The sequence below is a fragment of the Oxyura jamaicensis genome, chromosome 13, assembly GCF_011077185.1.
Source record: "Oxyura jamaicensis isolate SHBP4307 breed ruddy duck chromosome 13, BPBGC_Ojam_1.0, whole genome shotgun sequence".
NCBI lineage: Eukaryota > Metazoa > Chordata > Aves > Anseriformes > Anatidae > Oxyura > Oxyura jamaicensis.
The window spans coordinates 148,033-175,064 of NC_048905.1; the positions used below are offsets into that span (position 1 = coordinate 148,033).

Consider the following 27,032-nt stretch of genomic DNA (forward strand, 5'->3'; position numbering starts at 1 on the left):
AAGACTTAGAGAGCAAGCCCCCACCCCGAAATTTTATAGGCTTTTTTAGCTAAGACATCCATTTGCACATCTTCACTAGTGAAGATTAACAAGGAGGTATGTAAAGCTGTTGAAAAGATATGTAGGCTTTGTGGAAGATTCTAAAAACTCTTTTATTTTAAACTTTTCTTGCAAAATTAAAGTGAAGCCAAAATCCTAAAGAAATCACAGCAAACAATTTTGTTTTACTGATGTCTGCAATTTTTCAAGGTAAACTACAGGCCTTTTTAACTTTAAAACAAACCTTACAGAATAGCAAGCATTTTTCACAGTCTAAATACTTAAAATAAAACATTTTGACCAGCTATTCTAACAGGCAATGTTTAGTCTTCAGTTGCTTTCTGTGCAGAGATTTCAATACCTTTAAAAATAATATTACTTAGCATTACTAATATGGCTAAAATAACCATAATCATTCTCATCATCATGACAACTGGTATTTAAGTAACATCTTTCATCCAAAATGTCTGTACTCAGCCAGGCTTCAAAAGATAGTTGATTAACTTCTCCATTGATTGGCAGAACTCCTTTTGTGTGGGAGGCAGGGGCACCACCACGTAAAGTAGCACACCCAGATAGGAGCTGATGTGCAATAGCTGTGGTGTGTTTCCATAGGTGGAAGTTTAGATGGCTGGAACACAAATGAGAAGCTCCTTATCTTAAAAACAATGACAAATTGCCACTTTGAGCCACTTTTGAGCCAATTACCAGTAAAGCAGATGTGAGGATGTGGACTTGTTATGTAAAATTGTGGAGTTTGATTCTTCAGGCTCTTAAAACCTCTCTCAATTATTTTTCAACGATCCTGGGAATTTGGAGAGGTCCCGGTAGACTGGAAGCTGGCAAATGTCGTGCCGATTTTCAAGAAGGGTCAGAAAGAAGACCCTTGCAATTACAGGCCTGTCAGTCTCATGTCAGTGCCTGGTAAAATCATGGAGAAGATGGTTCTCGAACTTATTGAGGCGCACCTGGGGGACAAAGCAGTCATTGGTCCCAGCCAGCATGGGTTTGTGAAGGGTAGGTCCTGCCTAACTAACTTGATTTCCTTTTATGATAAGACCACCCGTATGGTGGACCAAGGGAAACCAGCTGATGTGATTTTTTTGGACTTCAGCAAGGCTTTTGACATGGTCTCCCATAGGATCCTACTGGACAAAATGTCCACCATACAGCTAAATAAAAACATCATACAATGGGTGAGCAATTGGCTAACGGGCAGGGCCCAAAGGGTTATGGTAAATGGGGCTGCGTCAGGCTGGCGGGCGGTCACCAGTGGGGTCCCTCAAGGCTCCATTTTAGGGCCGGTACTTTTCAATATTTTTATAAACGATCTGGATGTAGGAATAGAAGGTATTTTGAGCAAGTTTGCTGATGACACCAAATTTGGAGGAGTCGTGGACTCGAATGAGGGTGGAAAGGCCTTGCAGAGGGATCTGGATAGGTTGGAGAGCTGGGCGATCACCAACCGTATGAAGTTCAATAAGAGCAAGTGCCGGGTCCTGCACCTGGGACGGGGAAACCCTGGCTGCACGTACAGACTGGGCGATGAGACACTGGAGAGCAGCCTAGAAGAGAGGGATCTGGGGGTCGTGGTAGACAGCAAGTTGAATATGAGCCAGCAGTGTGCCCTGGCAGCCAGGAGGGCCAACCGTGTCCTGGGGTGCATCAAGCATGGCATCGCTAGTAGGTCAAGGGAGGTGATTGTCCCGCTCTACTCTGCGCTGGTGCGGCCTCACCTCGAGTACTGTGTGCAGTTCTGGGCACCACAGTATAAAAAGGACATGAAACTGTTGGAGAGTGTCCAGAGGAGGGCTACGAAGATGGTGATAGGCCTGGAGGGGAAGACGTACGAAGAACGGCTGAGGTCACTGGGCCTGTTCAGCCTGGAGAAGAGGAGGCTGAGAGGAGACCTCATCACAGTCTACAACTTCCTCGTAAGGGGGTGTCGAGAGACAGGAGACCTTTTCTCCATTAACACCAGTGACAGGACCCGCGGGAACGGGGTTAAGCTGAGGCAGGGGAAATTTAGGCTTGACATCAGGAGGGGGTTCTTCACAGAGAGGGTGGTTGCACACTGGAACAGGCTCCCCAGGGGAGTTGTCACTGCACCAAGCCTGTCTGAATTTAAGAAGAGATTGGACTGTGCACTTAGTCACATGGTCTGAACTTTTGGGTAGACCTGTGCGGTGTCAAGAGTTGGACTTGATGATCCTTAAGGGTCCCTTCCAACTCAGGATATTCTATGATTCTATGATTCTATGATTCTAAATAATGTCAGGGGGTTGTGCAGAGGGGGGACACAAAGGGAAAATATTTCTGCCACCTTCCAAGGGGCAGGGACTCCATGTGGGGTCTGCAGAAAGGAAATTCCCCCCCCCGACCCCCCCCTTCAGATGCCCCCCTCTTGCAGCCCCCCGACACATGGTGAGCTCCCACTCCTGCTGTCCCCACTAGTACCCCTGCTGCTGGGACAACCTCTCTGGGTGTCCAAGGGTGGGGAGGCTGCCCTACGTTGTGGCTGTCAACATGTGTGGCGTGGAGGTGGGGATTTAAGGACACAGAACAGACGTGGCAGCTTTACACAGGAAGATTTGCTCTTAACATTGCAGAGGCAGAGTTTGCAAACACACAGCTCAGCAGAATGAACTGAAACTGGAAATACATTTTAAAAAAAATAAATGAGATGAGTTAGATTACGGAATAAAACATTCAGAGCAGAGTGGGAACACCTGGACAGGACAACATGTTTCCCTTCCACGCTCTCCTGTTCTCTGGCCCGGTGAGCCTTGCATGCTCTCTGCCGCAAGGAGAACTGCTCTTGCAGAGGGTGTGAGAGAAATCCCCCAAAACCTGCCACATCCCCGGTATTGGCCATATTAGACTAAACAGCAGTCAAATGGCTTGAAGAGAAGCAGAGGGTGAATTCATTGCTCGCTGATGAGCGTGCTGAAAGCCTCATGAGCCCAGGCATGAGTAAATAGAACTACACTGCCTGTGACTCGGAAACATGGCAGCAGTTTTGAACAGCTGACAAACCTGAAGTTGCCAGATGTTAGGGAATTGTTTCAGGGCACACAAATGCTTTTTCTCTTTCATGTGTGTTTACCATATGTGTGCTGTTCTTTGCTCTCAGACCAAGGAAGGGAAAAAGCTCTCCATGCTGGTGGCTGGATGTAGCCTGATGTGGGTAATTATCGCAGCCCTTATTGTTCGCTCGGTGCTTTCACATTGAGGATGACGCCTCTGCAGACCAGCTGCAGGGCTAATCTAAATTTTAGGTAATTCCCTGTTATCACATTTTTCTTGTTTTTCATAAGTGCTTGTTAGAGCCATGAGCACCACACACACACAGCACCATTAGCACAGCACTAGCAGCAACATCCCCAAGCCAGGCTGCTCCTCTCCAAAGGCACTTGAATGTGCCATAGGCACTTTCCTCTGCTCTCTAATCTCTCTCTAATAACACCTCTCCTAGCCATTAAATCCAGCTGTAGAAGTTCATATAGGGGGCTATTTTGACTCCATAAGTAATAATTTGGAGCTTCACCTGACACGAAAGAAGACAGGATTTCATCTGAGACTTTTCAAAAGACAAATTATTTCTACCAGCACAAGAAGGCAAGCTGGGCCTGTGCCTGCTGACAGTGAGCGTCAGCTGAAAGAAAGACCAGGACCTCCCTGTCTCATCTGAAAAGGAGGGTCCCAAAGCAACCACATGACTTTCATCATCTTCTGCTAGATCAGACACCTCAGCGTGAATCTGATTCAGTCTCAAGACTGGGGGCTCCTGGATTATCCCAGGACTAAATGCCACGCTTAGAGCACCTATCACGGTGCTCGAGAAGATGAAGGTGCCTTTCAGACTGACATGGGGTCTTTCCCTCCACCTCCCAGACGAGGCATTTGGGTGGAAGAAGACAGGGAGAATGCAGACAGTTTGAATTTGCCCTTTGCCACCTGCCTAAGGATGTGCTGTGGTCTCTTTGCTGCAATGTGAGGCACATTATACTTGTGCTGTGTCCTGCCTCAGGTCACCTGGAGCTGGTGGCAATCCCTCTCCACTCCTGTGTCCTTTACATAGACATTACTCTCCTTTGGCTGCCATGAAGCTGGCTGGTATTCCAAACCTTGGCAAGCAGCACAACAGGGATAACTTACAATTCCTGGGTAGAGTGGTTGGTGCGGAATAACAGGTTAATTTTCCATACAAAAAGGAGGCTAAACCCCGTCTTTTATATACCGCCTTTTCTCCTTGGCAGTGTGCCTCTACCTTGCTGTGACTGTCTGGGCAGCATCACCTCCAGCTTTGTTTGATACGTGGTTCTCCTGAGAAGGGCAAGGAGAAAATTTCTACCTTACTTCATTTCTGTACTAGACATGAAAAGGGAAAGCAGCCAAGCTTCAGTCATATTTAAATAGATACTAGTACCAAAAGTTTCTAAATTCCACCTATTTCTTGAGCACTTTGCCAATTTTTAAAATCCTCTTCACAGACTGAACTCAAAAATTTGTGGTTTTCCTGGTGTCTATTAACTAAAACACGGGTAGCTGACAGCACAATCTATCAGCAATGAATGACTTGACAGAGAACCATCCCGTAACCCAAGTGAGCACCCAACACGTGCTGCTAACAGCTATGATTTAACACGGCGAAAAAAGCCACCTGATTTCCAACTGCTGGGCTAAAGTTTTCTTCTTCTGGGGCTTGGGCTACAGGCTTTCAAAGCAAATGTTTCTTTTACCTTGTGCATACATGAACTGAGATTTGAAAACCCTTCCAGACAGTTTAATTTTTGCAGCACTCTGTGACCATCTCCAGGCAGCTTTCAGATCAGCTCGAAATATCCCCTCTGATGTGAGTAAGAGCCACATGTCTTTATTTTTCCCTCTCATCTGCATATCCTCACACTTTAATGGTTGTTGGCAGATACCTGTATTTCTGTGGCAGTTTTGTGGTAGTTTGTGGCTGTTTTCCCCAGTGAGGACTGATCCCAGAACAGTGTTAGGAGCACTGAGAAGACCAGAGCAAGTAAATGAGTGCCAGTGCAGGGGGGACGACTCAGTCCATCCTGGACCTTTCTTCATCACCACTGCTCACCACTCCTGGCAGCCAGCTTTGTGGGAGCACAGACAGCATGGCTGCCTCCACCATGCTTTATTTCACATTTGCTAGCTGTTGCCCTTCTATTCATTCAGACTTCACAGAATCACAGAATCACAGAATAGTCTAGGTTGGAAGAGACCTCCAAGATCACCGAGTCCAACCTCCGACCTAACGCTAACAAATCTTCCACTAAACCATATCCCTAAGCTCTACATCTAAACATCTTTTAAAGACCTCCAGGGATGGTGACTCAACCACTTCCCTGGACAGCCTATTCCAATGACTAACAACCCATTCAGTAAAGAAGTTCTTCCTAATATCCAACCTAAACCTCCCCTGGCGCAACTTTAGCCCATTCCCCCTCGTCCTGTCACCAGGCACGTGGGAGAATAGACCAACCGCCACCTCGCTACAGCCTCCTTTAACGTACCTGTAGAGTGCGATAAGGTCACCCCTGAGCCTCCTCTTCTCCAGGCTAAACAATCCCAGCTCCCTCAGCCGCTCCTCGTAGGACTTGTTCTCCAGACCCTTCACCAGCTTTGTAGCCCTTCTCTGGACTCACTTGAGCACCTCCATGTCCTTCTTGTAGCGAGGGGCCCAAAACTGAACACAGTACTCGAGGTGCAGCCTCACCAGAGCCGAGTACAGGGGACAATCACCTCCCTGGACCTGCTGGGCACGCTGTTTCTTATGCAAGCCAGGATGCTGCTGGCCTTCTTGGCCGCCTGAGCACACTGCTGGCTCATATTCAGCTGACTATCAACCAATACTCCCAGGTCCTTCTCCAACAGGCAGCTTTTTAACCACACATCTCCCAGCCTGTAGCTCTGTTTGGGGTTGTTGGGCCCCAGGTGCAGGACCCGGCACTTGGCCTTGTTGAACTTCATACCGTTGGCCTCGGCCCATCGGTCCAGCCTATCCAGATCCTCCTGCAGAGCCTTCCTACCCTTGAGCAGATCGACACACGCACCTAACTTGGTGTCGTCTGCAAACTTGCTGAGGGTGCACTTGATCCCCTCATCCAGATCATCGATGAAGATGTCAAAGAGAACTGGCCCCAGTACCAAGCCCTGGGGGACTCCACTAGTGACTTTAATGGAACATGTTTTTTTTTTTTTTCTAGCTGGTGTTTTTTCTGTGATTCATATACTTCCTGCCTTCTGTTTTATTTTAGGCCACACACCTATTTTTTTAAGAAAAATTTGTGGTTATTCTAAATCACAGAACTGTTCGGAAAGACATTCTGCTCAACATTTGTTGGAAGTGATGCTTGAAGGAGCTTTAGCTGATAATATCTTGTATCTATTTCATTACTGGGTCCGAAGAAAAGGATTCAGATTTGAATTCTCAAAGGCATTCAACAGGATTTTGAGAAAACCTGGAGAAATCACCACATGAACAGGGTGAATCAATGTTACCAGTGAGACACAGGGAGCAAAGTACTGCAGAGCCTTAGTGAAGCTTAGTGTGATCTGAAAATGTGTTTCTCCAAGGTGTCAGAGGTACCTCAGGGCTCACTGTATCCAAATCTTGCTGTCACTGTGTTATACTTTTTCATTATCTTTTTGGTTTTCTAATAGAAAAGAAAGATTTGGCCTTGAATTATTTATTTATTGCCTCTTTTATGCATACCTATCCTTTCTTTGTGCCTATGCAATAAAAATAATTGCACTGCATATAAAGAGACCAAGAAGCTATGATAGAGTCTCCAAATACCGTTAACCTGCCAGGGAAGGCAATTTTCTTCTTCAGTATTTGCAATACAATTTGCAGTGCAATTACTTCTCAAAGTCTTTGGGAAAAAAAAAGGGAAACAAATAGGTCCTGTGACCGCATCCTCCAGCTCTCCTGGCTGTGGCCCAGGCAGTGAAGTTGTCCTCCAGGCCTGCATCTCTGCTGGGCACTACATCTACTGCTCGCCTGCAGTGCTAGAAGCATTTGTTGAACTGCTGTGTAACATGCAACAAAACAGACCTAGCCATATGTTTGTGTAGTCAGAGCTAATCTTACAGGAATCCAAACATACCGCGTGATCGCTGCTAAATAAAGGCTAAAGCAAAGCAGATGTATCCAAAGAGTGTTGGAGCACCAGAGTGACAGATGCTTGTTGCGCCATTTACGAACATTAATTAACATTAATGTACTGTTCAGACATCAAATTAGCACAATCCCTTGAGAGAAGTGATGTTTTAGAGCCTAAAAATTCCTGAGTGCCCCAGAGTTGGATCAGGGGCAGTGGCTGGCCCTGCTGCGGGGCATTTGGTCCTCTCAAGAACTGGGAGAAAACAGCTGCACCCAGCTGTGCTCTGCGAGACATCTGCTGGCTGGCAAGCAGGGGCACGGGGAGACTCCTTGGGCTTTAAATAGCTGTCACTAAGTAATGGTTAGGCACTCAGCACTCTGCCTGGGTGACACAAGTGCCTGCTATAATGTTGAACCAGGCTGTGAATCCCCCTTGTTCCATTGAGCTGTAAAGGTGCCTGGTGTCCTACAATTGCTCAGGGGGAGCAGGGCAGAGCTGGCACAGGAAGGGGATGAGCTGCAGCTGTGCAGGACTGGGACACGACACATGGCTGCAGGGCACCCCCATCAGCATGCGGCTCGGAGAGAAAGCTAGCATGGGAGCAGCAGAATTCAGGCTGGAGAACATTACAAAAAATAATGGAGCAGATGGTCGTAGCACAGCCTGCGGGAAGTACTGTCCTTTATTAATCTCTACAAATCCTCTAGAAATATGGAAATTTATTTCGCCACTGTTGCTGCCAATAACCCTGCACACGCAGCAATCTGCACAGGGACCATGGAGGAGCCTTCCATCTCCATTTGGCAACATACGTTTGTTTGTATTACTAGCTAAATTTATCCAGTTCCAATTAACTGTTCTCTTTAGCATTTTTCTCAGTGTAATTATCTCAACACCAGCAGGCCATTATTTTTCTAATAAGAATTTAATTTTGTTAGATATAATCATTTTAGGACATTTTTCTTCTGGACCAACAATGTTTAACTTTGTTTTATTTGGCACAGTCAGACACCATGGCTTATTTGCTCAGTGGGAAAAAGGAAAAGAGAAAGAGCTGCTCTGTCCACAAATAAAGTAAAAATCTAGTTATGTGGAGGCCAGAATCTGGTTTCATGGAAATAACAGAAAAGCCAGTATCACAGAATCACAGAATGGCTCAGGTTGGAAGGGACCCCAGACATCACCCAGTTCCAACCCCTCTGCCATGGACAGGGATGCCACCCACTAGATCAAGTTGCCCAGAGCCTCATCCAACCTGGTCCTGAACACCCCCAGGGATGGGGCATTCAGAACTTCTCTGGCCAACCTCTTCCATTGCCCTCTGAATGAGGAATTTTCTCCTAACCTCTAATCTAAATCTCCCCTCATTTAGTTTGAAACCATTCCCCTTGTCTTATCATCATCTGATTGAGCAGAGTTGCTCTCCACTAGCACTGTTTTAATTTCACACAGGCACAAAAAAAAAAAAAAAAAAAAAAAAAAGAAATTCTAGCTCTCTAAACTTCCTAATTTTGTTGGGGTTCAGCTGAAGACTTTGGCCCACTCTGGGCTGACTGGGGGAGAGGAGGAATGTGCAAAACCCTGCTCGAATTTGCTTTTGTGGCTCACACCAGAGTAGAACTCCAAAAAGACAAAGAAGAGGGCTTTCCCAACTAGCCTCATTGTCATATAACTTGTGTCTCATGAAGAGAAGAAACTCCTCTGTTCTAAAATGCACATCCCTGCCACCTGCAAGAGTTTGCCACCCATCAGTTCAGCATCTTCAGTATCTGAGCTGACTGCAGGCCACCCTCTTTGCTTTCTGATAGACTTTTTAAGAGGGTTAAAAAAGTAATCAATGAGAGAATTCAGTAAATTTTCCTCAGCTTATTTTGGCCTCAGTGCTGCTAAAACATATGGCATGTATATCATGTGCATGACATTGCATGGATTTATATGTGGGCCACCCACAAAGCCCAGGCTGTTTGGTAAAGTTGGGTGAGTATTTGCAGATACTTTTTTTTTTTTTTTTTTTTTCCAAGAGAAGGAATAATCTAATGCACTAATTAGGTTTCTGTAGTGCCCAGAAGGTAAGGAGAGCAGCAGTGGTTAGAGCATCGCTTATCTTGAAGAGTGAAGACTCCAGGAGTGCATTCTGGAGATGTGCCCAGGACAGCTTGCACACAGCCATGGGCCTGAGGAGGAGCTTGGACATCCAGGCTGATGGGGGGCAGTGCTTCTCTTTAAGCACAGAAACTGGGGTTTATAATGTTACTTGCCCAGCTGGTTACGGAGAGCCTTGGATGTTTGATTTCAGTCTTGATCATGGATCCTGGACAAAACTGGAGTCTCATCGTGCTGGTGCTTGATGAGTATGCAGGTAGTCACTGCCACAAATAGCTGCCCCTGCTGTAGATCACAGCTACATTGTGCTGCTGTCAGCTCTAGGTCAGGACTGTGGTGAGATGCCATGCCGTTTCTCAGTCCTTCTGCTTGCCTTTCTTGTCTCCAATAACATAGGCACTATAAACTTGTGATAAACACGTGTCATCACTTGAAAGTTCATGTGATTTTCAAATCTTTTTTTTTTTTTTTTTCTCTATTTTTTTTCCTAGAGGACAGGCAGGGTGTGATACAAAGAGTGTGCATATATTTGTGTGTGTATACACAGCATCTTCCATACAGAGGCACCAACAAACACCCATGATTTACAGCACTTATATTTCCATGAAAGCATTGGACCTACACAACAGATTCAGAATTCAGTCATACAAGGCAAGAATATAACTGAGGTTCATTTTCAGTCTATTTTCTTGTTGGCTTCACAGCTTCCCTCCTGTATACCATATCCTGTCTTCACATATACACAAATTTAACATTAGACAAGATGTCCATGATCCTGCTGCTGGGGAATGTGATATTATGCCGTCTCTGCACAATGCATTGAAGTTTGTTAGGTACAAACCTGTTGCTGGTGTACAGTTCATCGTGCATTTATAAATGATTTTTGGGAGCACTGGTCAAAAAGAGGAGCTCACCAGCAGGCAAAATGCAAGTCCTGTTGGGAAAAGGAAAAAGTATTCTGCTTTTACAGCAGTTGGAAATTGTGTATATGTGGCTCCCCTGTGGGGCACTGAACACTGAGGGTTTTTTTTTATAGCTTTTATGCACATAACGGAGGTGCACTTGCATCCCCTCTGAGTTAATGAGGCAGTTTGAAGCAGATGAGGTTCACTTTCGGGAATCGATCTACTTGGCACTAATCAGTCCCTCCCAAATTCATTTCCCTGGAAGACCAGGGACAATCACATATATGTTCCTCGAGACAGAGTTTGGCCACTGTACTGTTCCTCAGAGCCACTAAAGGACCACGGGCAGGTCACAAATCCTTGGTAGCCAAACGTATCTGCAATGGCCATCAGGGCTGTATGTAAGGCCGCAGCATTATTTTGTTCTGCTTGAGCCGTCTGTAAAATGTTAGCTCTTGATTCATTCACATATGGTAAATGTCTGGTATGGGAAAGGAAAAGTATTATAATAACCTTTGCTTTGTGGGGCTTCTTGGAAGATCTACAGTTTCAGGAAGGGATCCTTGCATTTCCCCTTCAGCTGCAAATGTCAAAATAGAGGCAGAAGAGAAGATGTTCTGCATCTACTCTGCTGTAGGTAACAGGCAACTTAACATTTCCAGGGAACTGCAGAAACATGGGCCTTGGCTGATAATAGTAAGATTTAATATTTAACTAAACGTGGACATTGTATTAATCATGTGTAAGTATTGCATTTTATAGTCATCCATCACATTGTCATAAGCAGTACCTAATAGATACTCTTTATGAGCACAGGAAAACAGCTCTAGCCTGAAAGGAAGCAGAAATGTAGAATAAGAAAATGTCTTTATTTCAGCTTTTGACTAAGGCTATTGATAATCTTAGAGGTGTAATTACTTTTCTCTCAGTGAATAAATAGCTGCTTAAATGCCCGAACGATTGCATACATCAAATCATTGGCTACTGCAAAAATTGTGTGACTTCCGTGACTTTAACATGCATGGATTTCTATTATCTGACTTTGAACCATTGAGCAGAAGTCCCGCTAAGCTACGGGTGGCCAACTGTGTGCTTCTCTGCCTCACCATCAGCAAAATTGTCACCCATGTCCTGACTGCAGGACCTTATTGCTGATAACAGTGTGGGGACAGGAGGAACCCAGCTCGCCTTTCTGAATACAGGGGGAGTCACAGTAGCAGCAGTTAGCAAAAAGGAAATATACATATAATCATTTGACATGTAAGTGGAAGAAAATTACTACTGAATCACTGGGAGGAAAGAAATATGAGAGCTTACGATGTCATTTTTACAGGCATAATTTTTACTCTAATGGCCTTTAATAGCATGTACAAGTCAGTGTAATGCTGTCAGCTGCATCAGAGATAGAAGTACAGAAATGAAATAACTCGAACTTCTTCAAAGAATTGTTTTCCTGCCATAGTTAATTAGTAACGTGTCATGTTGTTGCTTTTCTGTTTGCTGATTCAGCTTCTGAAATGGTAGCTGGTGTCTTGGCCATTCTCTCCCATTTATTTGGTGAATTTCTCCTTTTGCCTTTTCTGCAAATAAGTGTAGTCTCTTGAGACTTGCAGCAACTTTCTCTCCGAAATGTCACAGGAATCCTTTGATGTCCAGCACTGGGTAGTACTTTGCAGTGGGTGTCTCTCAGATAGTAAACAAATAAATATGTCAGGTATAATTCCCTTGTGTCTAGAGCCAGAAGTGCAGTTGCACGTAATGCCAAGAGAAGCACCGTCTGTCTGAATAAGCAGTCAAATGCATTACTGAAAATACCTGTTTGAATTCAAAGGTCAGTTTATTTTCTTGGGGAAGGAAATCTGGAGAACACCGGGAAATCCAAACTCAATAAGCTCTGCTAATATAAGACAAGGTTACGCAAGCACATTGTGGCTGTCATGAGGAGGTTAATTATCCTAGGAACAAAGACATATTTATTCTATTCTCTGAAATCATTTAGTTGTTAGAATTTGACCATGCTGATAGACTCAGAAAAAGGAGCTGTAGGGGTCTCAGATCCAACCCCCATCTCAAAACAGGGCCAAACTCAAACCTAAATCTACTTTAATTTTAATCAGGTCACTCAGGCTCCTATTCAGTTCAGTTTTACATACTTTCAAGGTGGGACAACCTCACTTGTTCAAATCTTGACCCACTGAAGGCAAGTTCCAAAACTAAGCAAATCCTGTTCCTGTAAATTATTCAGCTTCTTCTTCCTTGTGCTGCTAGAGAGATGTTGGGAACATGTTAGGACCATTTCAGTGAACGCAGGTATTGGATCCACCGGCTGCCATGGGAGTTAGCATTACTCCTTGAGAGCAACATTTCAGATAGTGCCCTGAAAGAACAATTACTGTCAAATATACCGTTCCTTTGAAAGTGAAACCTTTCAGAGGAACAGGCTGATTTTCAGGCACACAGGAAACCAGAAGAGAATATATAAATGATCAGACTGAAAGAGTTGAATGCTTGCTTCAACATTTTTCCCCCGTGACATTTTGAATATTGTTTCAAAGAGATTTTTTAAAAAATGTTTTCTTTTGACACTTTGATTTTATTTCAACCCATTGTGTGGAATATATCATCTCATTTTATCAAAATAAAGCAATTTAGTTGACTCCACATGACTTTTTAAAAATTTCTTAAGAAAATTTGGAGATTTTTATTATTATTTTTTTTTTCTGCCCCTTTAGCACAAACTTTTTTCTTCCCACTCAACTCTTGATGAAATAAATTGTGCACCTCAAGGACATCTCTTTTATACATACACATAAACCATCGTTGTGGTTTAACCCGTCTGGCAGCTAAACACCACACAGCCGTTCGCTCACCCTCCCCTGTCCCTCTCTGGGATGGGGGAGAGAAATGGGAAAATTTCTGTGAGTTGAGATAAAGACAGTTTATTAAGACAGGAAAATAATAATAATAATAATAATAATAATGTGTACGAAACAAGTGATGCACAATGCAATTGCTGACCGATGCCGAGCCTATCCCCCAGCAGCCAGCCCCCCACCCCGGCTAGCCACCCCTATATTACATCTGATTACATAAACATCTGATTAAAACATCAGCAGGTTATCAGCACTCTTCTCATCCTAATCCAAAACATAGCACCCTACCAGCTACTAGGAGGAAAATTAACTCTGTCCTAACCAAAACTAGGACAACTATGTATATTTGTCCATTTGCATATCTCTTATTTTAACGTGTTGCTCGCACTTAGAATTTCTTGCAGGCTCCACTTCAGGTCAGTGGTTGAACTTCAGTGTGTGTTTGCTAATTTAATGTCTCTAATTTATGATTTTGCTGACCTCATAAAATAGACTGTTATAGACATATAAGCTCTCTTTACAGACACATTATGTCTTGTTGTGAAGATTGACTTTAAAAATCTCTTTGAGAGAGATCATTCATTCCCTTTATAAATAGTTGTTGAAACAATGGCCACTACTTCAATGCAGTGCTGATGTCCTACAGGTACACAGATGGGCACCACATTGCAGATTGTCTGTGCTTACCAAATCAGGAAACTATATCTACCAGACCACCATTATTAATTCACTAAGAAAATATACCCATCAGGCACATAGCTGAATCATATATTTAGTTATTTAGAAGAGCTGAGGATTCATGGGCACTTTTGGTATCTCTGATGTACCAGCTGTGCCAGGTGGAAATGACAGAAGCCTAGCAAGGGACATCTGTAGGATAACCTGAGAGGCATTTCAGCTGGTACTGATGTTGGCAGAACGGGACTGGGCTGACCATTACTCTCGTCCTTCTTAACAGTTTCTATTTTCTGCAGCAGATCAGCTGTGCTGTGGAGTTAGAGCAGTAGTTTCCAACCAGCTATAGAAGCATCTTCTCAGATCTGAACTGCAGGATCCCTGGAGACTTTTAAAAGGAAGTTGAAAATGTTCTCAGTTGCACAATTAGACCCGCATTGGTTGTTAAGAGATTTTAATGATGCTTTATGGGCTAAATTATTAAACATTTTGCATAAAAGGCTCTTTCATAAATATCCTTGTTATATATTACTTGGTATGGTCATGAAAAAAATGCTTGAAGTTCTGTCATTGAGTATTTACATTACTTCCTATCAATTATCTGGAGCAAGAGCTAGTTCAGGGACATACCTAAACTTGTAACTGGGGTATAGTGCCTTTGCAGAATGGCCACCTTCCCAGTCCGTCGTATTAGGTTTCTGTCCTGACACCACTGCTTTACACACAGCCCTGGTCTTTCCTGCTCTGCCGTGTTCAAATCAAAGAGACTACAGGACTGCTACAGCAAGGAGATTGGTTGGAACAGGGGATTGAAATTCAAGGGCATTTTGTGGCTCTGCTCTGGAAGCCTCTGGACCCCAGCACCCTGTCTGAGCAGTGGAGATGTCAGTACTGGCATTCCTCTGCAAAGTATGCTGAAATCCTCTGAAGTTTGAAAATATTTCATTCAGAACCAGAGACAGACTGTCAGGTCAGGGCCACCAGGAATCTGCAATAGAATGTTATGGTTGCTGACCTGCTATGCTTATTGGCATTTTTTTTTTGTCTCTTATTTTTGTCTACTTATTTTTTTGTCTCTTGGAGAAGACATTTCCAGTTCAAAGCTGGTTATATTAAGAGAAGGAGTCTATTTTATTGTGAATATGTTGCATGGACTGGGAGAAGAAAGAGAGAACAGGGCAATTCCCCTCGATGGGGAAAAGACTGGAAGCCCTGGGCAGACATTTGTGCTGTCCTTGTGGCAGAATGTTAAAGCACGGCCAGGCAAGAGGTGTTTACAGGGAGGTAGAAAAGGGATTTGTTTATGGAAAAACACACTTAATTTTACAGATATTTTCACAGCTTTGAAACACTTTGTTAATTTGCAACAACAGCCTTTGCAGTCTTGTCAAAATAAATGTCCATTACAGCTAGGAAAACCCCAACATTTACTCAGTTATGGCTAAATAGAAGGAAGGTGAACTCATTCATTGTGGTAAGGAGGGTGCAGACTGCTTTGTGACTAAGTGCAGGAGGAGAGCAGGGCTGAATGGGAGGTCACTCCCTTGCTCCATGACTTTAGACAAACCACAGCATTAATCTATGCCTCATTTTCCCTAGCTGGAAAATAGAAAATATTGGCTTTTCCCTGCAAGGGACTATGAAACCTTATTTACTCATGCTGTGAAAATACCCTGAGCTCCTTGTGTAACAGGCAGTCGATAGAAATAGACTATAGAATCTTTTTTTTTTTTTCTTTTTTTTTTTTTTTTCTTTTTTCCCCTCTGTTTTGAAAGGCAGGAGAAACAAGCTGGAGAAAAGGCTTTACAGTTTTATTTTTAGAAGACCTGAATGTCTCCTTTAGTGATGGTGGTTCTCTCGCTTCCTCCTTGCAGGTACTATGCTATTTGCTGCCAGCCACTGGTTTACAGGAACAAGATGACTCCATTGCGCATTGCTGTAATGCTTGGAGGCTGCTGGGTAATCCCAACATTTATTTCTTTCCTCCCAATCATGCAAGGCTGGAATAGCATTGGCATCATTGATCTGGTGAGTAATTTAGGAGATATGCTGACCTGGTACCAAATATATTCCCTGCTGTATATGCTTCTTTAAAAAGGAATATGCAAAGACAAGACGGCAATAGAGGCTAAAGAAGCTCATTGTTATTGAAGCAGAGGGCTTGCCGAATTTCTGGAATTTGTCTTTATGGGGATTTGCAAGGCTGCTGCCCACTGCCCCGTGCCTAGAACAGCCCCTGTCTGCTAAGTTTGCATTAGCCTTGCTGCATCCCCACCCATCTGGCCTGTGCCACTTGGCCAGATGAAATGTGCATCCTTGGTGTAACAGCACATCCTGATGGACAGAGCAGTGAGCACTGCAAAAAAGCACAGCATGAAGTGAAGTTATTCCCCTTCACAGAGTATGAACTGGGCTACTAGGCTGATTTTCAGCAGCCAGGTTGAGGCGTGCTCTAGGACGCTGGAGCTGCACATGGGCTGGTTCCACAAACCTCAGGACTGTCAGAACCCATGGTGTAAGCATAGGGGGGAGAGGCAGCAGTGGTAAGGCAGGTACTGCATATGGGGAGGGAAGGGAGGAGACAGAATAGGAAAGTGGTGGTAGAGCATCCTGACAAACAGACTGCTGATATCAGAGGAGCAGCACTGAATCTCTTCCATTCTTTGTCCTTGTCCTTTCTCGCCCTGCCCCAGATCCAGCAAAGGCAGTTCAACAAGGCTTCCAACTCCACCTACTGCATATTCATGGTCAACAAGCCATATGCCATTACCTGCTCCGTGGTGGCCTTCTACATTCCCTTCCTCCTGATGGTGCTGGCCTACTACCGCATCTACGTCACCGCCAGGGAGCATGCCCACCAGATTCGGGTGCTGCAGCGCGCGGGGACCCCCGCTGACGGCCGGCAGCACCCCCCGGACCAGCACAGCACACACCGCATGAAGACTGAGACCAAAGCTGCCAAGACCCTGTGCATCATCATGGGGTGCTTCTGCCTGTGCTGGGCCCCCTTCTTTGTCACAAACATAGTGGACCCTTTCATAAACTACACGGTGCCAGGGAAGCTGTGGACAGCTTTTCTGTGGCTGGGCTACATCAATTCAGGGTTGAACCCCTTCCTCTACGCCTTCCTGAACAAGTCTTTCAGACGTGCCTTCCTCATCATCCTGTGCTGTGGTGATGAGCGATACCGAAGGCCTTCTATCTTGGGGCAGACAGTCCCCTGTTCCACCACCACAATAAATGGATCGACTCACATGCTAAGGTGAGTGTTTCTCAGCTGCTGCAAAGTACCTTGAGTCACTAGAACGAGTACTTCTCATGTGATTTCTTAAAGGACTGATTTTGTGTTGCATTTGAAATATATGATGGATTAACTGTTAAAAAAAATAAAGGGAGGATGGAGGGAATGAGAAGTGCACAGTAATCCTTAGGGTGCTCATACAACCTGGGTTTGTAGATACCTGATAGATGTTGGCATGTGTGGGTTCTCCAGAGGCATGTTCAGGAAATATTTGGGGGAAGGCAGAAGATGTGCATGCATTTGGGATGCATGCTGCTGCATCCTGTTGTTGCTTTGTCTGAGATGAACTTGATCACACAGGGAGCACCCTGGGGGAAGCTGCCTACTCCCTTTTCTCTAGTGAAGGGATTGAGATGCTCCCAATGGCACTTCTTGGGTTCTGTCTTTGTAGCCCTACCAGCTGATGCTGCATCTCCTGAAGTAATGAATGACGAAGAAGGATCTTACCCAAGTGCTCTGATGCTGCTGGGGCACTTCAGTGGCTCTCTGGGAGGAAGGGTACTTGCCATTTTGCTTTAACAGCTCAGAAAATGCCAGGGTGTCTGCCCTTTACAGTAACTGAGTCAAAGCCTGGGGGCTCTCAGGATGCCTCCAGCACAGACAGGAAGGACGTCAGCGTCCTGCTGGAACCGGACACTGGCCCTTGCAGCATGTTGTGGCTCTTGGCAGGAGTGGCAAGTGGGGAAGGGCAGATGTTTTCTTTCTGAGCTTGTGGGGGCTGGTGCAGGGGAAAATCGGGCTGAGGCTCCCATGTCTGCCAGCAGCCCTGGGCTCCTGCCATGTGCCACATGGGGCAGCTCCATGCCAGGGCTAAGCCCTCCAGTGCCCCCATGCAAGGCAGTGGTGTCTGGATCTGCAGTGTGCACCCCTCGTGGGCTACCAGACACAGTCCAGCTGGCTGGCACTGTGGGGGCCCAGGGAATTTGAGCCCCCACCTCACACACCCATCCCTGGTTTTGTACCACACTGTTTATTGCGAGAGGAGGGCATGTGGGCCCCACACGGTGGGAGTGCAGAGGGGTTTGGAGGGCACTCTGCTGGGACACATCCTCTGCTGCCTTCTCACCAAGCAGGGAGTTAGAGGGCAGAGCACTGGAGGAAGGGAGAGAGGAACAATTATCTCCAGTAATATCAGAACAAGCTACATTATCTGAAAAACAACAACAAACACTGGTGTTTTTGCACTACTGCCTAGAAGTGAATTTGTTCTGGTAGATGGAGTCATGGCTCCTCACTTCCTCACTTGCACATAAGGAGTCGGTAACTCTGTTTGTGTTCAGAGCTAAACCTGTCCGGAGACAAGCTTAGACTTCCAGCAGAGTCTAATCTTCTCGTTTGCCCCCAGCTCCATTCTGTATTGACCTGTGAAGTTTTGGAAGGAGCCTTGATCTGTGTAATGGAAGGGAGACAGGGCAAGGTTTCTCACAGCCCTGGAACAGGCCTTTCACACCTCTTAAGTCATGAAGGCCCTTACAACGTATATAGAGCCCTCTGTCTGTGATGGGGACATGGCACCATTCCACACTGAGCGCATGTCTGTGTCGGAGCCATGTGGGATGAGGCAATCACTCCTCAGCTGCGGGAGGAGGCAGGGAAGAGCAGCCCGTGCTGGGGAGCTGCAGGGGTGAGTGCTGGAAATGTGGCTGTGCATGGGGAGGAGGGAAGGCAGGGCTGGTGGGGGGGCTCCTGCTGGCCTAACGGCAAAGAAAGGGAGAATGGCATCTATTTGGGCTAGCAAGTGCTGAAAAAAGGTACTTATTGTGAAGTAGACGAGGCAGTGAAATGACAGGTAGCCTCTCTCAGGTGTGGGTTTGAGATGCAGCAGGCAGCGAGCACATCAGCATCAAAGGTAATTCAAATGTGTAATTCATTATAAATATTTGCAATTCATAGTTCTAATAACTTATGGTTTGGAATATCACACATTTAAAGGACTTGGGAATCATTCTGAATTACAACTGGATAGGAGAATTTACAATGCACTCTCAACTAACATATGGCAAAAATTAGTACAATAATTCACTGCAGTAGATAAGGGTTTCTGGACGACTGTAGCATGTGTTCAGTGCACAGTCCTGCACACCACAAGAGTGAAGGTAAAATGCCATAGTCATCTGAAAAATGCTGCCTCCCCCTTTAAATGTATTGCTTGCATATCTTTTGTTATGCACAGACATTTAGTTAGAAGAAAGCAGTGAACTCATGCCTTTGTGAATCATTCAACTCATACTGCACAAGAGGATTGGAACCCAGCACAGCATTGCTTGAATTTTGGATAAGACAAGTTCTGAAATTTTGCCACAGTGGAGGAGATGGCTTTGGGTAAAATAGAGTTGAGCAATGATCAGAGCAGACAAATTCTGGAACGTTTGTGTCAAGGAGGTCACTTTGGTGCATTCCCCATTTCCTCCCAGAAGTACACTGTTCAGCACAGTACAGTGTGTTAGTCTCTTCTGGGAAAGCTGTAGTGAGTGGTTTATTTGCTCCTTTTCTATCAGAGAGGCTTTCTCCAACAGGGCTGATGCCAATTTTATTTCTCCAAAGTAAAGCACATCCTGATTTTCCTTTTGGAAGAGCCAAGAGAAACAAAGGGGGGAAACAAAAAAAGCAGCATGCAGCTTGGGGCGCTGGAAGTTCATTGTCTTCATAAATACAGAATAAAATTAATAACCCGATCAGCCCACACTGGTGTCAGCACTCTGAAGGTGGGAGAAGCACGCAGTAAATCACCGCATGTAGCCAGTGCTCAACACTGGAGCATGGCTGTGGAGCCTTAGTGGCCCCTGCGGGGGCCGTGAGTGATGGTGCCAGTAAATCTGGTTCGCAGCAAGCACCAGAGCATCCTTGCTGCTGCTCCAACAGGCAGCACAGCAGCTCGGCTCTTCAGCTTGCAGAAGTTTAGCAACTCGGCAGCTTACAGTTCTGTTGGAATAAAAATAAATCCTCCCTGGCTGCAGGGAAGGGAAGGTCAGAGGTGCCGTGGAGGCAGGCAAGCAGTGTTGTGCTCGCGCTGCCCCTGCCCCACTGGCCTGGTGGGGTTTGACAGGTGTTGGCAGGAGGGTCTGGTGCAAGCAGGGAATAGTGTGCTGACACTTCCAGTCTGTAAGGAGATGATAGGAGTTTCTTTGATCCTTCTGGCCAGGAGCAAAGGAGATTTTGGGTAAGAGACCACTACATTCAGGTGGGATGGATGGGCTGATTGCTTTGCATTACTTCAAGAACTATTGAAAGAGTGAATAAATTAAAGAGGCTGCCCTGAACAATCATAAAACTTTACTGAGTACCTGTGCTACATTTTCACCCCCAGGGATGAGGCTTTCCCAGCCCCATTTACCAGGCTGCATTTAGGAGGGGCAGCCACCCTGAAGCTCCCCTGCCCACCAGGTAGTCAGTGCAGTCAGTGCTGCTGGGGCCCCCGACCCCCTGACATGGGGACAGCCCTGCCTGGGTGCCTCCTGCTGCAATGCACATCAGGACACCCGCTGCTGTGCCTTTTCAACAGCTTTAATTCCACAAAGTCATTACCTCTGGTGGGTTAATGGGTTTAAAAGCACTCCAGTTTCCCTGTGCAGCCAAGTCTGGGCTGAGTCACACAGCAGGTTCCGTGCCCGGCAGGATCACAGCAGTTCTGCCCGTGGGGCATGGATGGAGCAGTTGTTCCCTTCCCCCTGCCAGGGTGGCATTTTGTGGGCTGCAGTTGCAGCTTGACTCAGAAAACACAGACTGCTTGCTCAGAGATGCTTCCTAATAACACTAGCAAGTCTCGCTCAAGGATCTGGGTTTACAAGTAAAAGCCTGCTGTCCTGCCTCCTCCTGTTCCTCTTGTCTCTTATCCTTTCTTAGGCATTAAGACAGCCACAGAGACTGCAGAGCTTCCTGAGGCAGAGCAAAGCAATCACTTTGGGCTGGGCCAGCCCTGGTGGCTGCGGCTGCTCCTGCGCAGCCAAGGCAGCGAGCTGCTGCAAGCAGCGAGGCTCAGGCACCCCAACAACCTCCAGACGACAGCCTGGCAAATGCAGCCCTCTCCTCGCTGCTCGCCCGCCTCTTCTCCGCCTTTCTGTGCTCAGAGCCATCCCTTGATGTCCGACAAGCTGGAAGCTCTCCCAGCGCGGGCGCTTCGTTGGCAAACATGCATTTAGCGTCAGCCAGGGGGACGCACGCCTTCCCTATCACAGTTCTCCACTGGACAGTGGTGGCCGCTGGCAGCAGCAGAAGTGTCTGGAGGAGGGAGAGACAGTGACGACAACACAGTGCACAGTCAAGATGAGGTCTCTGCCCAACCTGCTGAAGACCCCAGAAACCAGAGCGGGAATCAGGGTACAGGTTAGCTGTTGGTACATCACCCTAATACTGGCTCCCTCTCGTTCTCCCTCAGACGTTCACACATTCCTGGAATCAACTTATTGTGTAAAGCAGCAGGAAGCTATTTCTGGAGAGGAAAAGGAGATGCTCATAGGCTGTGTTTTCGGGGAGGTGTCGGGTCCCCGCTCTGTTGGTGGTGCTGGCAATCAGAGGCTGTGTGGAGGCTGCGGGAGGACCTGGAATTCATCTGGCTGCAGCAGCCAGCCAGGGCAAGGAAGGGCCTTGCTGCTGCTTTAAAAGAAAAGAAGAAAGAAAAAAGAAAATGGGATATTTCAGTACATGCACAACTTTGCTTGGACAAACTCTCAAAAGGCTGACACGGAGATTAAAGGTTCAGGGTTGGACTGAAACTCAGGGTCTCGCAGCTAATGGTGTGTACCCTCGGCTTTATAGCCAACTGTATGCATTTGCAGGGCACTGTTTAGCTAAGCTGCCTGCAGGCTCCACCAAACTGGGTGAATGGGCAAAAAGCAATATTTGTTGGTTCTTCCAGGATTTCTGAAACTTACTTTTTGTTTGTTTTTGTTTGTTTTCTTGCTTTTGCTCTTAAGGAGAAATAGGCAAGCATCAGGTAGGCACCTGGGTGCGTGAAGCTCAAAAACAGACACAGCAAGCAAACAAAATCCTGGAAAAAAAAATTTGCATGAAAAACCATTAAATACAAACATGCCATCTTAGCTTGTCTTGACCAAATTTCAGTGTGTAGTGGGAGTGAATCTTCTTTGACTCAGCTTTTAAATATGAAGAATGCAGGGCTTTGGTTTAAAACTGATTTTGTTATCTTATCATGAGCTACAACATGAATACCCTTCTAAATGTTTTTTCCCCTTTACACAAGCTGAACAGATTTTTCTGCAATTTTTTCTTATCACTCAAGGATCACTTGGAAAAGAATTTCGGTGGCAGACTGTTATTGCCAAAGCTATGCTGTTATTTCCAGCAAAATCAGGCCGTTGGGGCCACAATTTCTGACTGGCAGTAACTGCCTGGCAATTTTAATGATCCAGCAATATGGGTCAGGGCTCTGACACACTGCATCATCTTCTTCACTAAAAGGTCATTAGCCTCAAGATGGATCGTTTGAACTTCAGCTGCTGTTTCCTTCATTGCCTCAATGCTTGCTGTTCCTCCCTGGGTTGCCATAGGTCATTTTGGAGGCAGATATGTTTTGCTGTGCTAGTGAGACTTGGAGCAATTGCAGGCTAAGGGGCTTTAGGAAGTGTGCTGCAATTTCTCCAGCAGTCACTTATTAATTATTGGGATCCAGCAGGCAAGAAATTCATGTTTGCAAAGTAGACATAAAGCACATTCCCACCAAGTTCTTTTGGGGAAGTTTCTGAGCAAGGGATTGAGACATCCCCCTGCCATCTCCATCCCCTGCAATTTTGTTCTTTTTATGTAATTCTTCTTTTTGATAGTTTAGAGGAGACTCCATGAATCCATTGAAATCCATGGGCGCAGCTAATTTGAGTTTTGTTCTTGGTGGTAGGGATTTATTTTGCTTCCTCCTAGCAAGTCAATGCAAACATGTTTGCACTCGGACAATCATGCTCCTGTGATTCAATTACTCTCATTACCAAGCCTGTGGACAGCCACCCTCAGCTGGCTGCACACCACAGGCATGTTATCACCTTGTTGTGTATGGCTAGGGGACCACGAAGGAACATCTTCTGTGCCTGGGAGAGTTCTGTCCTTAGGATCCCTCCAGTGCTCAGCAAGAGGCACAAGAGAAACTAATGAACTTTTTCATTCAATAGACAGAATTCCACTGGTGGGCTTTACTTTAAATTGTGGTAGTGTCATTTTTCATCAGCTGCACGTGCCTGGATGAGCTATGCTGACATCTATGGGTGATGCCAGGCAGCCCTTTTCACCAGTCCTTAGCTTTCCCATTACAAGTCTGGAGCACAGCATCAGGCATGGCCAGAAGTGTGTCCCATAAAGCATGAGCACTGCTGGAAGGGTATCAACGGGGTGGCCCTGGGGTCATGGTGGGGCTACTTCTTGTGCCTGGTACCGAGCCATCCCAGGGCATGAAATACTACATCAGCTCAGGGGTGGCAAAAATAGTACCTCCAATTTGACACAACCCCTGAGTCCTCTGGGCAATGCAGCCAAAGACTGCTCAACATGTGTTCAACATGTGTTCCAATCCAGTACTTTCAGTCTGAGTATCAGTTCCCCATGTCAGCAGGAAAAAAAAAAAAAAAAAAAAAAAAAAAAAAAAAAAGGTGGCCAGGAGCATAAGATAAGCCTAGAATTAGACAAAAGTTTCTGGCCATCATGGCAGTGATGTTTTGAAACAAACTCTCAGTAAGACTAGATGGGGAAAAAGTCTTACCAAGCTGGAGCATGGTGAATTTACAAAAGTCATATCACTGTATGATATGACTGCGGCAGGGGAAACTGCCTCAAGACCCCACAAAGCCCCACTTTGCCCTTCAGTCTGACTGCTGTGGAAACCCGGAGTACAGCTGACCCTCCTGTTGATTCCTGGCCATGCTGCCTTTATAACAAGGAGCTTGCTGATTTTCAACCCTGCTGATTTCAACCCTGCTCAACCCTCAAGTGCTGCTGTTCCAACCATTTGATCCAGGATCTAATATAAAAGGTAATCTGAAGACAAGGTAATGGCTCTACCTAGCAAATATGAAAGTATGAAAAGCAGAGCTCAATTCTACAAACTAATTTTATTTTATGAGGTTGCAATTTGCAAGAAGTGTAACACACTTGACGTGGTACCTACAGCAGCATGGCATTTTGCAAGTCATAATAAAATTATCATCTTCCACTAGGTGTTTTTCTAGTCAGGGTTCTTAAGGAACAGCTCTTGGCCATAAAGCATTTACTTTTAATCTCCTCTCTGGAGAAAAACAAATAATTGCTGATAACGTGCAGATACCACAAGATTAGAGGAATAACAATAAAGAGAAAGAGCAGTTTGGGTTTTCTCTGCTCTCTGAATTGCTTGGTTAACTGAGCACAAGGAAAACATTTCTGTAGGGCTACAGAAACATGGTCTGCATGGCTGTGCATCTTGGCATACTGAGCACAAACTCAGACTGTGGCATAATCTCATAAAGAGCCAACGTGAAATAGGCTTTGGTGCTGAGCATCAGCTCCCAGCTGACACCGTGCCTGCATGGCGAGGGTCCCCGTGGATGTATGGGTGGGTGCCAGGATGGGTGCTGCTGCGTACCCAGCCAGGCAGGGCTGGCAGTGGGTACCTTGCTCCGGGAGGAGGCTGGGACAAACGGGGAGGACTAACAAGTGTGAAAGGTCTAGGGAAGGGGCTGTACAAAGTATTCCTGGCACATTAACTGGATGTCTTGTACTAGAGAAGGTAAAGGGAGTGGAGTCTATTTGGGGCAGGGAAATCTAGCACAAAAAGGTGTAGCAAGAGTAAGATGTGGAAGTTCAATGTACAGAAACTTGCTTTAGAAACACAGCATTCACTTTTAACAATGAAAATTGAGATCCATGACAACAGATTAGAATACATATGGTTCTCTACCACTATAAATTTAAGTTTCAAGATTGGCTTTCTTTGTAATAACATCTCTAATTTAAGGAGAGGTGCTGAAGACAAACCGGGAGTGAGTTCAGGTCTTGCTCCAGACAGGCTGGGAACACAAAGGGCTCTGCTGGTTGTGTGACAGTGTCCGGGAGCGAGTTCCCCGTTCAGCTGGGTGCTGCCAGCCTTGGAGCAGGAAGGCAGCCTAGCCTTGACAGCCTGGGACAAGTGAGAGACACGCGGTGGCCGCTGGGGCACAGAGGGACACACAGGCGCTGCGAGCTGGCCTGTTGGGCTAGGGCCTAAACCCATTTGCTTTCAGCAGTGTGTGGCTTTGTGAGAAGCCAGAGCATTTTATTGCAGCCCAGTGAGGGGTGATGAGTGAAAAAAAAGAGAAATCAGAATACATGTCCCTCCCTGGAGTGTTAGCAGGGGGAGCACATGGGCACTGCTTTGCATTCAGTTCAGCAAACTCATTCCTGGTGATCTTTAAACAACCTCCCCCTGGCTCCCGAATACCTTTCCTTTGAGCCTTTGCTAGTATTTCCCAGTTTATTCTTCAGAGTGGGGATGTGATGGTATGTACAGCATACAGACATCTCAGCTTGTTCTGCCGTTAGACCTAGACCGGACAGAGTAGTTAAAGACAGAGTGTGAGGACAGTCTGGCACGGGGGAAGTCTCAGACTGGGGAATTAAGAGCATAGATAGCATTTACTAAGTCTTCCCTTTTGCTAACAGTGTTAACCTTGTCAAGAGATAATTTGGTTTTCACTTAAATTTTATCAGCTGCAATTCTGAAAAGGTATTCTATAAAAATATATGAGATCATTAGACTGAAAAACAGATAAAAACAAGTTCTGTAGTTTCTTGGATTTTTTTTTTTTTTTTTTTTTTTTGTAATTTCTTGAGAATCTTTGCCAGTATTTGCAATCAAACTTATGTTCCAACTTCCCTGGCACGATTTTACAACTTGGCATCAATCTTCTCTCCAGTAACAGACTTGTAGTGTAACAGCCACAAATACTGTGACTGGTAGTTGCAAAGGATCACAAGCAGGGCAAGGCGAGCTATAAATATCAGAAGGTATGTGTTAGCTCAAACAGGAGCTATGGGATGAACCAGAAAACAGTTGATGAGATTATGCAATCTATTATGCAGGATGCAAAGGCCGAGAGGCCGGGGATTTGGGGAATTTACCTGTTCAGCAGCAGCAGTTCTCACCGTAAAAATAAGAGAGTTGCACACATGGCAAAGGAGTTGGCTGTGTTTAGCTCTGTGCATCACCATAAGACCTACAAGCCAAGGATGGGACATCATCTTCTCCATCCTTTCCCCTATCGCTACTGTAAGCCGCCTGTATTTCTCTTTCTCCTGACTTCCACAAATCCATGTGTGCGTGGGGTGTCCTGCGGCTGATGGCAAACACAGAGCACTTCCAGGCAGCTGATGTGCCAGTCACCAAGGCTGAGGCCACCCTGTGCAAAAGCATTTGTAATGGTCAGGACGTGCATCCAGAACAGCCACGGGAACATGTGGAGAGCAAAGCATCCAGCAGCCATGGCCGGTCTGGCAGGCAGCTGCAGCGAGGGTCCAGTCCCTTCCCATTTGCCAGGCTCCCTGTGCCCATCACCTGCACTCCCCACTCACCATGCTCCCATCGCCAAGCCCAGGACCACTCGGCCTTGGGAGTGATCCCGCAGCAGCTCACTTCTTGCCACTGAAGTGCAAGAGGTAACAGGAAAACTGGGGAGAAAGGGTGAAGAGCCCAGACCAGGCTGCGTCCCTCTGATTTCTTCACAGGGTGAAGAACGCGCACCCACCTGCAGCTGTACGTAAATGGGAGCTCGTGCCAGCGGAGGTTTGGGCCCCTTCGCAGACACATCCCACAGGCTTTGGGCTCTGCATTGTTGTTTGGGCTCCCACTGAGCAGCCCTTCTGGGGTCAGCAGCACCCACACCGTCCACTTCCCGCATCCCTTGCAACCAGACATCAGGGGAAGAAGCACAAAGGCCAAGAGCTGAGAGAGGAAGGGGGCTTCAGTTCAGTTTGGAAAAAAGAGTGTGATTTGCACCGCTAACCAAAGGCAGATGCATGGTCAGGGGAGCTTATGGCAGAAACAGCCGTGTGCAGT

The 27,032-nt window shown here is 46.0% G+C and overlaps 1 protein-coding gene across 7 annotated transcripts in view; it reads left to right on the plus strand.

The window, feature by feature from the left end:
* Positions 1-27,032, plus strand: part of HTR4 (5-hydroxytryptamine receptor 4) — a 125,612-nt gene that overhangs the window by 63,532 nt on the left and 35,048 nt on the right. For 6 of the 7 annotated variants that reach the window (XR_004754385.1, XR_004754387.1, XR_004754386.1 and 3 more), the window contains exons 5-6: positions 15,597-15,750; positions 16,416-16,984. Coding sequence is in view for 3 of the 7 variants with exons in the window: in XM_035338628.1 (XP_035194519.1) it covers positions 15,597-15,750; positions 16,416-16,984 (723 nt within the window). In the remaining 4 variants the exon portion in view is untranslated. Of the gene's footprint in view, positions 1-15,596; positions 15,751-16,415; positions 16,985-20,866; positions 21,757-27,032 lie in introns of all 7 variants that reach the window. The other variant, XR_004754388.1, reaches the window with a different exon arrangement.